The sequence below is a fragment of the Asparagus officinalis genome, chromosome 2, assembly GCF_001876935.1.
Source record: "Asparagus officinalis chromosome 2, Aspof.V1, whole genome shotgun sequence".
In the NCBI taxonomy this organism is placed as follows: domain Eukaryota; kingdom Viridiplantae; phylum Streptophyta; class Magnoliopsida; order Asparagales; family Asparagaceae; genus Asparagus; species Asparagus officinalis.
The window spans coordinates 7,963,320-7,978,095 of record NC_033795.1 but is presented as its reverse complement, the minus strand read 5'-3'; the positions used below and the strand labels follow the sequence as shown (position 1 = coordinate 7,978,095).

The 14,776-nt window shown below is 38.7% G+C and overlaps 2 protein-coding genes across 3 annotated transcripts; both read left to right on the top strand.

Moving 5' to 3' along the window:
* On the top strand, positions 1,084–3,923 carry LOC109830125 (flavonoid 3',5'-methyltransferase-like). Its single transcript, XM_020397285.1, has 5 exons — positions 1,084–1,213; positions 1,314–1,393; positions 1,509–1,653; positions 2,040–2,171; positions 3,465–3,923. Exons 1-5 carry the CDS (start codon positions 1,139–1,141, stop codon positions 3,762–3,764), a joined length of 732 nt encoding a protein of 243 aa, XP_020252874.1. The 5' UTR covers positions 1,084–1,138; the 3' UTR covers positions 3,765–3,923.
* On the top strand, positions 6,155–8,528 carry LOC109830124 (caffeoyl-CoA O-methyltransferase-like). 2 transcript variants are annotated; one of them, XM_020397282.1, is made up of 5 exons: positions 6,155–6,336; positions 6,435–6,517; positions 6,685–6,829; positions 6,952–7,083; positions 8,093–8,528. In XM_020397282.1, the coding sequence occupies exons 1-5, from the start codon at positions 6,271–6,273 to the stop codon at positions 8,384–8,386; spliced, it is 720 nt and encodes a 239-aa protein (XP_020252871.1). In that variant the 5' UTR covers positions 6,155–6,270; the 3' UTR covers positions 8,387–8,528. The 2 variants fall into 2 exon arrangements, with proteins under 2 accessions (XP_020252871.1, XP_020252873.1); XM_020397284.1 differs by lacking the exons at positions 6,155–6,336; positions 6,435–6,517 and adding an exon at positions 6,518–6,582.

The window sequence follows — 14,776 nt, the reverse complement described above, 5'->3', positions numbered from 1 at the left end:
TTAATTTTTACATTAAAAAAATGACAGTTGAAGTCCTTCGAAAATATCAAGTTTTGTTTGACAACTGAGTTCTATTAATTGGATATAGTTCGTGTCTTATATGTGGCTTGTAGTCTACATATTATTGATCCTATTTTGATTTCTCCTTCGGAATCAGCTAATATTGTACATTGGATATCATTTGTGATGGTTGACGCAACAACAACTAGGAGCAGGCACGTGCATCGGGCATGCCTTCCTTACTAGTTATATTATAAAAAAGAGTGTTTAGAGCAGCTTTCGTTTTCATCCGTCGTCTCTTACTTAGGAGTGAAATGACATTATTGCCCTTACTTCATGAAGTTGGATTTCTAGATATTTGTCCCTCGAATCTACAATAATTCCATATTAGTCCTGTAAATCTTTAAAAATTTACAATCATCAATCCTATATATAGAATGCATGGAGATTGACTTATTAAAAGAAGGTTAAAAAAGAGTTACCTATGTTTTCAATTACAATAAAATTAACATGGAAATAGATGCAGGATACACATAAAGAGAATGATCGAGGAAGAAGAGAGAAGGACAATAGGAGAGCTAAGAAACAATTGAAGATGAAATTTGAAGTTAAATTTGAGGTTAAATTTCGCTAAATCCCCCCCAATAAGTTATGGCGTCGGGCACTTAACCAGACAAAAACTTTGAAAAACTTACCAAACCACAATAATTTTGGGAATTTCAGAAATCCTCCCATGTGTTTTGATTATTTTCACTTAACCTCCAATGACTACTTTATGTGATATTCTCTGCTTAGGAGCTCAAAATACGTGTTGAGGTCATTAGGGGTTGGGGGGTCTAATTGCAAAAAATAAAAATATTTTGGGGGTTTTCTAAAATTTCAAAGTTCTTATAGGTTTAAATCATTGCCAGTAATTACTTCGGTGCAAAGAAACATACTGGAGAGGTATTTTAAATCATTGCCACTAATCAACAAATATTCAGAATTGTAAAGTAAGTCTGTAAATAATATATAATTGGAGGGTATATAGTTAAAAAATCCTTTGTTTTATGAACTTTTTAAAGATCTTCTTGCCTAACTTATATATCCAAATATTAGAGGCCAGAGGATCATCAATCCAATTGATATTCTCTCATCAATGGAGCAACCTCAACTCCCAAGCGAACTTTCTTCCGTACAAAAGAACCTCCTCCAAAGTGATGCCCTTCATGAGGTTAGTCTTCATTCATTCATTTTTCTTCTTTAATTTTCTGGTAATGATAATGCATTATTTGTTTTTCCCCCCCTCTTTCTCCTTTTTTTTTATTTTACAGTACATACTGAAGACAAGTGTGTACCCAAGAGAGCACAAACTACTCAAGGGATTGAGAGAGGAGAACAAGAAACACCCATGGCAAGGACTTTTCGGTTCCTTTTTTTTTTGGAGAGAACATTTTTCCTCGCTTAGTTGGACTATATATTAATTATATAAAATTAAAAAATGTTCTTGATTCATATCGAGTTTGCAGGTCTTTCATGAGCGTACCCCCTGAAGAGGGGCTTCTCATTTCTATGCTACTGAAGCTTATGAATGCAAAGAAAACAATAGAGATTGGGGTTTACACTGGGTATTCCCTCCTCACTACTGCTTTGGCTTTGCCAGAGGATGGAAAGGTGCAAAGTTTTCTTATTTTACCTTTTTCTAATTTATCTTTTTAAGAAGAAAAATAGATGGTTAAACCTGGAGATTGTAGCCATTTTTTAAGAAATTATTCTTTGTTCTCTATTTAAGCTGAAATATCTAACTTTCCCTAAATTGAGGATAAAATTTAGTTGTTGTTACATGATTCTTACGTGATATCTCAATTGAATGGAGAAATAGCATCATGCGTTTAGAGGGTGTAACTGCTTATAAAATAGTTTATGGAGTAGAAGTGGCTACATCTCATTTAATAGTTTGCAATTAACCCGAAAGTAATTAGATTACATGTAGTTTTAGAGGGAGAAATATTTTGTGCTTTTGATACTTTGTTTAATATGCATTTAACAATTTTTTGTAGATAACTGCTATTGATCCTGATAGAAAAGCCTACGAGATGGGATTACCTTTTATTCAAAAAGCAGGGGTGGAACATAAGATCGAATACATTGAATCAGAAGCTTTTCATGTTCTTGATAAAATGCTTCACGAGGTAATTTAGCGCATAATGTCTCTAAATTTCTATATTTTAAATCATTTAATAATTAAACTAATAGGTTCTTAATTAATTTTGCCTGCAGTTTCCATGCACCTGCTAATGTCACCCATCAAGTTTCATTCACTGAAAAGACAGATATTCGTTAAATTCGATACAAATTCTGTGACTTCTTTCAAGGATGACTTTAGCCATGAAAGTTGTAGAATTAGCGAACGGCACACAGTTTGGTGCTTGTCATGATCAAATATATCTAATCAGAGATGTCCTTTTTTTTTGGGGGGCGGCCGGGGGCGGGGGGGCTGGGGGTAGTATTCGCCGAGGGGTCCTAAGGACATATTCACTAAACTGGACTACGTTATATATAATTGGGCTTATATCTCAAAAAAGTTGGCCAGCGGAAAAAAAGATTATTTTGACTCATTAGGCCTCGGCATTGACATGTCAAATCAACTCCATATAGTTTTGTTTAGTTGGGTGATCATGATGCTAACAGTTAAGAAAGTTTACTGAATATCAGTGCATAATTATGATTGGAGTTGTGATCTCTGCCCTGCTCTTTGAGAGTGCACAAGAATCCAAGCCTTATTACGAGTGCGAAGATATCACCCCTACTTTCATATTTTGTTTGTCAATCAAGTTTTTTGAGTTTGCAAGAACGTATGAGAAAACAATTGTGTTGGAATTTAATATGAATGGAAACACATGAGAACCAAAGTACAACTGATACTAGAGCAGAGGGTGTTAAAAGTGTCAGATCATCTTAAATCTTAAAATGTTTGAATGTAAAGGCCCGTTTGGTTGCCTGTTTTTGAGGGGGAAAGTTGCTGAAAGCTGCCACAGATGGGACATCTGTAGCAGCTTTCCCCTTCAAAATAAACCAACCAAACGGGCCCTAAGTGAGAGCGTTGTGTCTCTGTTTGGTTCGATCTCGACTATAAAAAAAAACCTACATTGTACTCCGAGAACACTTATCTCCTCTCCCTGCATAACGCTTCAGGGGTTATTTTTAGTGTCCTACAATTATAAATGCAACGAATATTTCATGCATCATCTGTTACAAGAAAGCCACCTCACACTTGCCGCTTCGATATGGTACTTATTATTATAGGAAATGTATTTCCAAATTGAAATTCAGTAACATTTGAAAATCCATTGCATCAATACAATTATAATTGGGTCGATACTTGACAGTGATCATACATGTGCAGTTTCCTAATTTTCCATAGAGAGCTCTAAATTGGTACGTCTTTTCCCATATTTTGAGCTCTATATCTGTCAATACAACAGATGAAAGAAGAAGAACTCTACGACTTTGCATTTGTCGACGCCGACAAGCACAATTACAGCGAGTACCACGAGCGACTGCTGAAGCTTGTCAAGGTCGGAGGAGTGATAGCGTACGACAACACTCTCTGGTTGGGGACCGTAGCAGCGTCAGAGGAGGAGAGCGAGTCCCTCCATCCGGCGTTAAAGCTGTACAGGGTTCCGTTGGTCGAGCTGAACAAATCCTTGGCTGCCGATCCTCGCATCGAGATTTCGCAGGTCCCAGTCGGTGACGGCCTCACCATCTGCAGGCGCCTGTACTGATCTCTGTTACTGTTGTTGTTTGTGCAATCAGAGCTACATGTGGCTTGAAGTTTGGATTCGTGCTTGTTAATTCTCTCAAAACATCTACAGTTTTATCTATGTATTGAATTAAACATTTTATCCTCTCCACTTACCGACTATTGGAAAAGGATTTGAATCCCCACATACTTATATACATTGCAGAATATATATAAAAAAACCGCTAATAAGAAGGGAAATATTGACACTTGACTATACTAAATGCATCGAATTTATATTTTATATTAAAGACATCAAATGACATGATATCTTCTAATTGTTTCAAATGAGAACTATCAGATTGGTGCAAAACGTGTGATTTTCATGATAAGTGTGCTGACCCAGAAGCAGTGGCGTAGCCAGGATTATTTTTTTCCCTGGGCAAAAAACAAAGGTGATCTACGAGTATGTCGTGAGGGAGAGGATGGAGGCACGGGAGAGGGAGGAGGGCTGGGGATTGTTGAGATGTAGGTCCTGGAAGAGGAGGGAGAGGAGGTTGGATCTGCGGGAGAGAGGAGGGAAAGGAGGTTGGATCTGCGGGAGAGGGAGGTGAAGTGGCGGGAGAGGAGGGGAAGCGAGGGGAGGAGGGAGAGGTCGTGGGAGAGGCGGAGTTTCTTGCCCTGGGTGGTTGCCTAGGGCAAGCAAGCTCTGGCTACGCCACTGCCCATAAGTGTCCTTTTAATCTATCATGTATTCAACGGATCCAATCTATTGAAAAGTTTTCTATCTAATAAGCCAAGAGTTCCGAAATTCCCTAGTGATCCATGCCCATAGATCATCAAATAATTTCATTTAATTAAGCAGGAGAAAGTATTCAAGGGATCTGATTTGGCTATTCGTAGCATTAAATGTGCATAGCCGTTGGATCATTAGACTTGGTAATTACGTATTAATTAGGTATGGCTCTGTGCCCAGCCTAGCCACGACTTGGGTTAGTCCGGGCCGGGTCTAACTTGGCCGGCACAGGTACAGGTTGAGAGTCGACCCAAGATTTTAACATTGCAATTTCCAACCCACAATACAATGTCTCTCTGTGTGGTTGAGGCATTTACACAAACACGTTACCTCCAACATGAACTACAATTACAAGATTTGTTACAGGTACTTGACCTCTGTTTCATTGAGGCACTCTAAAAATAGTTTACTGACATCATTGTGAACCACACCACAGAAACAAATATGAACTCTGTTTCTTTGAGGAATTCTCACAAACACCATGTAAACCCGTTTCGATTGACCATTTATTTTTGGCAGCAACATCATTCATATTAGTAAACTAATTACACTGATACATCATAAAAGACCAAAAAATGTTACGTTAGGGCCTGGCCCTGCCTAGGGCCAGGCCATGTTGGATCATATATGGGCCCGACCAAGTCCTCTGGTCCTGGGTTGAGGCCTAGATCAAGCCTGACCCAGGGCCTGGCTATAACTCGGGTCGGGCCATTATGGGCTGGGAAGAGTTTGTTGCCCATCACAAGTTGTGTCGAGTCGACCCGCGGGCCTATTTGGTCCACGCCCACCCATAACCCTGTCTTGGTTTGGTAGGATGCATAAAGAGGGAATGTAATGTGAGTTAAAGTTCAATGAGGTGCAAAGGGGGACATATGTTTCGTAGTTCTTATTTGGTTGCAGATGAGGTAAGGGGAGGTACATGGCTTTTTAGTTCATTTTGCATCTTTTCTCTCCTTATTGTGCCCTCTCAAATTGGAGGGATTTTATCTTTCTTTACTTTCTAATTTATTTTGCATCATCTCCCTTATTTTACTCTACTTCACCTTACCATCTAAGAAGTCTCTACCAAAGAAGTTTTTTTAACTTTGTTTCTCACCTTACTCTAACTTCCCTCCTACCAAACCAAACCTTAAGAGTGAGAGCACGATGGATTGTTAGTGGGGCAAGGGCTGGGCTGAACCGTGGGGCAACGAGGTCCAACATGTATTCTACCATGAACAGGCCCGAACAAGGCCAAGCCCAACCTCGCCCGATATTCACTGGAGCCATGTGCTGGGGTGGGTCAAGGCCTAAACTCGGTACCAAGCGGTTTGACCGAGCCCGGGTTAGGCCCGACCCGTGTAAAGCTCAACCCAAGTAAGCCTAGCCCGACTCGACATATCCTTGTTTTTAGCCCAGCTACCCATGACCCACGGGCCCTCAGCTGGTTCAGGCCCGGCCCAATCTTAGATGGGTCATGGGTCAGGCTGGGTCCAGCCCCTGGCCTAAGATCAGGGAAACAGGACTAGCCCACTATGATCCGATCGGGCCTGGGCCAGATCCGACACTAGTCTGACACACGCGCACCCCTAAGCGGAGTCCACCCTCAATTGGGTATAAACCATCACCTGGTCGTCCTTATCCTAATGGTTCGATCATCTCGAGGTTAGAAACAAATAAATATGAGTCAAGGAAGAAGCCCTTATTTTTTTGTCACATAATAAATAAGGTAGGTTCGTCATCTTCATTGATACACACCGAAAGCTTCTCCTCAATGGAGACCTCAAAGGATCGTTCATCTCTTCAAAAGAATCTCCTCCAAAGTGATGCTCTTCACGAGGTTATTCTTCAATATTCTTCTTCTTCTTAATAATAATAATAATAATAATAATAATAATACTATTACTGATGATGATCATGATTTTGTGCGTATTGCAGTACATATTGAAGACGAGTGTATACCCAAGAGAGCATGAACAACTCAAGGGATTGAGAGAGGAGACTATCAAAGTACACGAGAGGCAAGAATCTTGATGTTTTTGCTTCAGATGTTCTTCTTTGATGAACCCACCCATGTTTCTTCGAAGTACCATGAATTAGGAAACTGATGGATTCTTAATATCACTCATGTAAGATTAATCATATAATTAAAAAATGTTATTCTTAGCTCTGTAATTTCGAATCGCAGGGCTGGGATGAGCGTGCCCCCTGAAGAGGGGCTTCTCATTTCTATGCTACTGAAGCTTATGAGTGCGAAGAAAACAATAGAGATCGGGGTTTTCACTGGCTATTCTCTTCTCGCTACTGCTTTGGCTTTGCCAGAGGATGGAAAGGTGCAAAAAAAAATTTTATTGAATTCCTTCAATATTAGAAGGGTATTTTTCACAGAAATAATTGGTTTGTAAGTTTGTAGTAGCTAGTAATGTTTTTATTGACTCATTTTGTTTCATTTTAGATAACGGCGATTGATCCTGATAGGTCGGCTTATGAGATAGGATTACCCTTTATTCAGAGAGCAGGAGTTGAGCACAAGATCAATTTCATTGAGTCTGAAGCTCTTCCCGTTCTTGACGAAATGACTCAGGAGGTAAGCATGTTCTTGATAAATTTCTATTGGTTGAAATTGTTTTATAATGAAATTAGTTGGTGCTTATTTTTTCCTTCACAATAATATTTAATGTAGAAATGGAGAAAATCTAATTATTTGAAACAAATCAATGAATCTAACTCTTGACTTATTTCAAGCCCTTCCATGATGAAAGATAGAGTTGGGTCACCTCGGTGCTTATCATCATCAACAAGACTATTGTTGGTGCTAGTTTATGTAAAAATATTGGGTTTTCAACATTAGTCCCCTAATCTTTTATATTTTGAATCAGTCCCCCAAATATACATATTTTGCATGTAGTCCCGCAAATCCTTTAACTATTTTGAAATTCAAACATTTTGAACTAGCCCTTCAAATCTTTTTAAGTCTTTTCAAATTAGTCCGTTTAGTTAGCATCAGGTAAATATATTAGGGAAACTAATTTCAAAATGTTGGACAGATCTGGGTGCGGGACTAATCTCAAAACATGTATGAAGATTTGGAGAATTAATTCAAAGTGTCGCCCCGTTTGGCAAAGGGTTGAAGATAAGGGATTAAGGAGATGTGTTAACATAGTTAGCTTATTAGTTAAGCTGAAAGGTCAAGTTTTTTAATTCGTTGAGTTAGTTTATTTTAACTCTTGTGGTCATTTTTTTTTGTTTGGGAATAAAAGAGATAGCTACCGCTTTCTTTATAAAGAGATGAGTTATCTCTTAATCCCTCTAGATGGATTTGTAAACATTTCTGCCATTTTTTGTGTTTGGCAAATTATGAGGGGTTCACTCAATTTATAGCCAAAATCTTGTGTTGGGCAAGCTGAGGAGGGGTTAACTCTCATTGGCCCTTCATTTAACCATTTGCTAAACGAGGCGAAAGATTAATTCCACAATACTAAGATTTGGGGTACTGATTCGAAAATAATGTCCTTAAAGAGAGAAGATCCCTACGACTTTGTATTACGTTAGCAGTGAACCGAACAATGCTTTAGATGCTGAAATTTACGCCGCAGATGAAAGAAGAAGAACTCTACGACTTTGCATTTGTCGACGCCGACAAGCCAAACTACGCCGAGTACCACGAGCGACTACTGAAGCTCGTCAGGGTCGGAGGGGCGATCGCCTACGACAACACGCTCTGGATGGGGACCGTGGCAATACCGGGGGACGAGTCCCTTCCTCTGCGTTTAAGGCTCGGCAGGGACGCAACAATCGCGCTGAACCAGTTCTTGGCAGCTGACCACCGCATCGAGATATCGCAGGTGCCGATAGCCGACGGGCTCACCGTCTGCAGGCGCGTTTGTTGATCCGTGCTGTTGTCCTTTGTTCACTAAGAGTTATATGTATGTACGTATGTACTTCAAATTTGTTTGGAGTGATTTCTTGCTTGATGTCAGCTTACGCTAGTTTGTGAATTGAATGTGAAAATTGCCATTATTTCTCTTTAAACTTTGAGATCTATCAATTTGAATTTTGAATTTTGTCTGTGTTTAACCTTCTATTCTTATGGGTTTGTCTAACGGGTGCCCTTGGGCACTCATTAAGAGACGAGAGAGCGAGAGAAGAGGTAATTAAGGAGAGAAATTTATGCAGGTCAGGGAGCCTATTTGCTATTCATTTCTTTGTGTCTCTCTCATCTCCTAACGAGTGCCCATCGGTACCATTAGAAAAACCCTATTCTCATTACTTAAAAGTTTTTTAGATATTAGTCCCTCAAATATTGCATAATTACATATTAGTTCCACAAAAGTTCGGGATTGCTAATGCACTCAAATTGTGAAGGTTTGCATTGTGGTCATTTGCAAATATATCCCACAGCCTGTTCATGTGAACGCAGAGGGTTGGTTTTTCCCCCCTCCTTGCTTTTTTATTGATATTTTGATATTTGAGAGACTAATTTGCAAGAGATTAGAGAAATATACGAGTAATTCAAAGACTTGAGAGACTACATTTTCCCCAAACATTTTAAGATTAATGGACTGATATTTAAAAAAACCCAAACATTTTACCCTTATAGATCAAGAAAATTTTGTTCTTCTAAATTGTTTGGAAAGTTTAAAGTAAATAGAAAGTATTTAAAAATAGTGAAGGAACTTTCACAGCAAAGTATTTTCTTATTAGTCAATACTAATATTTTACCCGTGCTAAGCGTGTTACGTTTTGTACTTATCAATATAGCTGTGGCACTCCCCGATGCTTTTGACGTCATACACCTTAATTTTACAAATGATAAACAATTCCTTCAATAATTGAAAAAATATATTCACATTAATATGAATTCTTGTTTGAAACTCATCCATAGGCCAAAGGCCTATGATATATATTTATACTAGTCAATGTGAATAGGTTGAGTACCCAAGAGTCACCCCCACTTAGTGGGGTGTTACACCACCATAATGGGGTGTGAATGGAGGGATAATGAGGGGGAGGCCAAAGGCCTCCCTCATCTCATAATACTCCCCCTTATCCATCCATTACCTTGGGTTTAGCTTATGAACACTTCAGGGTTCGTAAAGCTAATGGGGTGGATACTTCTGGATCCAGAGTAAACTTGTTTGCCTCGTTAAAACATTAGCTGTGGAAAACCCAGTGGGAAAAAAACCATCAACCTAAGGAAAAAGAGTACAACCCATAGGTTACTCCCCCTGAACCATACAAGCTTCAGGCTTGTAGGTCTTTCAGATGTCTCATCCATATTCCTTTTACAAGTTTTACAAAAGTACATCTAGGCAGAGCCTTAGTGAACAAGTCAGATAAATTATTACATGATTGGATCTGCTGTACTTTAACTTGCTCCTCCTCTTGAAGATCGTGCGTCCAAAAAAACTTAGGAGATATGTGCTTCGTCTTGTCACCCTTGATGAAGCCAGACTGAAGTTGAGCAACGCAGGCTGCATTGTCTTCAAATATAGTAGTTGGCTCAAGGTCACCAGTCTTCAGGCCAGTAGACACTAAGATGTGTTGAATGACAGAACGAAGCCAAACACATTCTTTGCTGGTTTCATGGGTCGCGAGGAGTTCAGAATGGTTGGATGAGATTGCTACAGTGGTTTGCTTGACAGACCTCCAGGAGATGGCCGTACCACCGAATATAAACACAAATCTGGTTTGTGATTTTTCGGTGTGGGGATCAGACCTGTAACCTGCATCTGAATAACCAATTAAGGTGGGAGACCCACCCTTCGGGAAATATAATCCCAGGTCTATAGATCCTTGGAGGTAGCGCAGAAGATGCTTAACTCCATTCCAGTGGTGCTTTGTGGGCGCTGCACTGTATCTGGCTAGTAGGTTAACTGAAAACGCTATATTGGGACGCGTACAGTTAGCCAGATATAATAGTGCTCCAATGGCACTGAGGTAAGGTACTTCAGGACCTAGCATTTCCTCCCCCTCTTCCAGCGGACGGAAGGGGTCGTTATTTACATCCAATGATCGAACAACCATTGGTGTACTAAGAGGATGACATTTATCCATTCAGAAATTTTTAAGTAATTTCCGTGTATATGTGGATTGGTGTAACAGGATACCACCCTTAAGGTGTTCGATCTGTAAGCCAAGACAATACTTTGTTTTGCCTAGGTCTTTCATTTCAAAAGTATTCTTAAGGCTTTCAGATATCCCAGCTATCTCTGCAGGAGATCCAATGAGATTTAAGTCGTCGACATAGACGGCGACTATAATGAATCATGTTCCCGATCTTTTTATAAAGATACACGGGCAGACTTTATCATTTGTGAATCCTTGCGTAGCAAGGAACTCACTTAGTCTGTTATACCACATTTTCCTCGATTGCTTAAGACCATATAATGATCTTTGAAGCCTAACAAAATAGACGTCCTGAGGTCTATCTGCTATCTCTGGTGGAATTTTATATCCTTCAGGGAGTTTCATATAGATATCTTTATCTATATTTCCATATAGATATGCAGTCACAACGTCCATGAGCTGCATTTCTAGGCCTTCCAGAGATGAGAGGCTTATTAGGAATCGGAAGGTATTCGCATCCATAACCGGAGAATATGTTTTTTCATAGTCTATTCCCGGTCTTTGGGAAAAACCTTGTGCTACAAGCCGTGCTTTGTAGCGCACAACCTCGTTGTGTTCATTTCTTTTTCTGATGAAGACCCACTTATATCCCACAGGTTTTACACCTTCAGGTGTTTGGACTACTGGTCCAAAGACTTCGCGTTTCAAGAGTGAGTCCAGCTCTACTCCTATTGCCTCGTTCCACTTTGGCCAATCGTCTCTGCGTTTACATTCCGCTAGAGACTGTGGTTTGATGTCATCGTCGTATTCAGTGATGTGAACGGCAATATCGAACGCAAAGTCGTCGTCGATGACTGTGTTTTTTCTGTCCAGTACCTCCTCAGTACGTACAAAATTTAATGATGTTTCTCCTATTTGTTCCTCTTCAGGGGAATCTAGGAGGGGAGAGGAAGCTGGTCTGAGCTCAGTATCCTGTGTTGGGTTCATCTTTATTTCTCCAGGATTTTTTCTTTTACGAGGGACTTTGTCCTTCGAACCTGGTGGGCGTCCTATTTTCAATTGAGGTACAGCCGTTTCTACTGCCGGCGGATTGCATCCATCTTTGGGGATGTCAATCCTAGCTGGCGTGTTGACAGCAAGGACGTGTGATCTGACAATCTTCTGGTTATCAGTGAATTTATCCGGAAGTAAATGTACTGTATTCTGAAGATGAAGAATCTTCAGGATCTCATCTTCACATTGACTAGTACGCGGATCATAATGAGACAAAGTCTTGGTGTTCCAAGAAATGGTCTTAGAAGCGTCAGGCTTCCTGGACTGTGTGCCAAGTTTAGGAAATGAATCCTCAACAAATTCACAATCATCAAGACGTGCCTTAAATGCGTCACCCGTCTGGGGTTCAAGGTATCTTATTATAGAGTTTTTTTTATGGCTCAGGGATTCAAAAACACTTCGTGCCGATAACGTGTTTGAAACCCGTCCATAGGCCAAAGGCCTATGATATATATTTATACTAGTCAATGTGAATAGGTTGAGTACCCAAGAGTCACCCCCACTTAGTGGGGTGTTACACCACCATAATGGGGTGTGAATGGAGAGATAATGAGGGGGAGGCCAAAGGCCTCCCTCATCTCATAATAATTCTAAAATTAAAAGTGCCATAAAATTAAATTTTATAGCAGATGAAACTACGACTAATTCAGAAATTGTTCATATGAAATTTTCCCTTGGTAACTTAAATATTAAAATCAGACGAATATTTAAAAAAAAAGATTTTGGAAATTTCTCAAGGTTTTGTAGTACCCATTCCCAAATATCCGGAATTATATTAACATTAATAAAGCAAAAAAACGTCAGATACCTTGCCCCCAAAAAATAAAAAAAAATAAAACAAAGCAATTGCTATCTTTATTAAACATAAAAATTTACAAATCCAAATATTTAACTCCTGATTTTTTTTTTAACAAAAATGAATCTTAAACCTGTGTAAAGAAGCAAAATATCAAACATGTTGAGAGCAACTATTTAGACAAATTTCCAAATTAAATAAGAACACATCAAAAATTTGAGCACATGCATCCTTACCACCCATTAGGATAACTAATCAATTTTAAACAATATTAAAAGAACTGATTGCTAAAAAGTATCCCGCAGATATAACTAAATTCTAATAAACAAAAATATATATATATACCAAAGTTATCATACCTGTTAAGAGATATTACTAAAAATTTTACTGAACTATTTTAAGCAACCATTAAATGATTTCTTTTTCCCCTCCTCCCATGAGGTCGTCATGTTAGCAATATCATGGAATTGTGACTCCAATAACATGGAAGAAGAAGATGATGATTGAAATCCAATATACATGATAGTCCACATCCTATCGAAGAAAATTTTACTCTTACAGATAAGAATAAAAGTAAATAGAAAGTTTTAAAAACAGGTACTTTCACAGCAAAGTATTTTTTTATCACTTTATATGTTAGCAAAATCTTATTGGATTTTATATATAAAAAGTAATAAAATGGACAGTTAAAACTAAACTAATACGTGAAAGATTAAAAAAAAAGTCTAATTTGTCTATTCTGCTGTCTCTCTTTTTTCCGTCAATTTCTTAATTTTTTTGAGAAAGTGAAAATTAATGACTAATGCATATATGATAGTATGATACCTTTTATTTCAATTAATTTACATTCGCTCGTCAATCGCCAAGCAGGGAGAAAAAGAATTGGATAGTGTATAGTTACTTTTCAGTTTTTGGAATTAATGCCCCCATGTGTTGAGCGCTTTGTGAAATTTATCTTCGTTTTAATGCTTTGGATCAATCTCCTCATTTTTGCATAAATAAGCTTTTATACAAGACTTTTGATGTCGCTTAGCCTCATTTCATTTCGAATTTTCCTCATGGTTTGTAACTCAGAATCCTAGGGATGTGATGCATAATCTAAGTAGAAGCTGCAGAATCAAAATTTTGAAGTTGTACTAACGTCAACATATCAAGTGTGTTAATTTCATTGAAATACTAATAATTGTAAACATATTAATCCTGATTATATATGATTAAGTTCATTTTCTAAGTTTCTTCAAACTTGAATACACCAAGGTGCGACATATATATCAAAAACAACATATACAACAAATTTATGAAGTACACATAGTTTGCTTTCACTCTAAAAGTATTAGTAAACTCTTAACTTCCTTCCTAAAGTATGAATTTATCAACATATGTTCTCTCTTGCTGATGCCGGTCAACTAATTAGGAGATAAATTATGACTAGGAGGGAGTTTACTGCCTCTTTATTCCTTTTGATGGCCGGTTATAACTGTGAACAAAGATTCCTACACATAGTAACACCATTAAAGGATCAGAGTTGGATTCTCAGATAGGTCCTCCGACGCTCAAGTTAGATATATACATTGAGTAGATTCTCCAGTTCAAATTGTTCATACCTTCATGTAGAAGAATCGACCCGGCCCTATTTATAAGAATATGTGAGCAGCTATTTCGCAATTTGACAGGGTCGGTACGGGTTGTTTGATCAGGTGGCTCTTTACATGTGTCGGTCACAAAGCAGGCAAGTCACCCTTGCGTTTAATGCGACAATGATAGGAAAGTTGAAGTGTTGGCGTCGTCCGAGGAGTCATTATGACTTCGGCGGGGGATAATAATGATTCTGGCCATATATTAAATGCGATGGTGATAGGATTATGTAGCTAGGCTTGACGAAGCTGACATGTCAGCTCGTCCTTCGATACATTCCATAATGAAGCCGAGGGAGGAACATCATTCATCTCAGAATTTTCGGACACATTCCGCTGATCCAAGCCTGGAAGCGTTATTCTTCTTGGGACCGAGTTGGAAGACCGACCTGAAAACTGTTGGGATTGTGTCTTTGATTATTTGTAGAACTTCATGAGAATTAGATAGGGTTAGAAATCTATCATGATTAGAAGTTTTGGTTCCATCATGATTAGGAGTTCGAATCCTATTATAATTAGGAAGTTAGGCTAAAGGTAGTGTTTTGGTTTCCCCATATATAGTCTTCTATTGTTGGAGGAAAAACTAAGAAGAAGAGAGTAGAGAAAAGATGTAGAAGAGAGAGAACCAATATTCTTGTAATCTAGGGTTAGCATAGGGCGTAGCCTGATTCAAGAATATTGTGTGAGAGGCGAGAGTTTTGTGGTCTTTGTCCGTGCAAAAGATTATA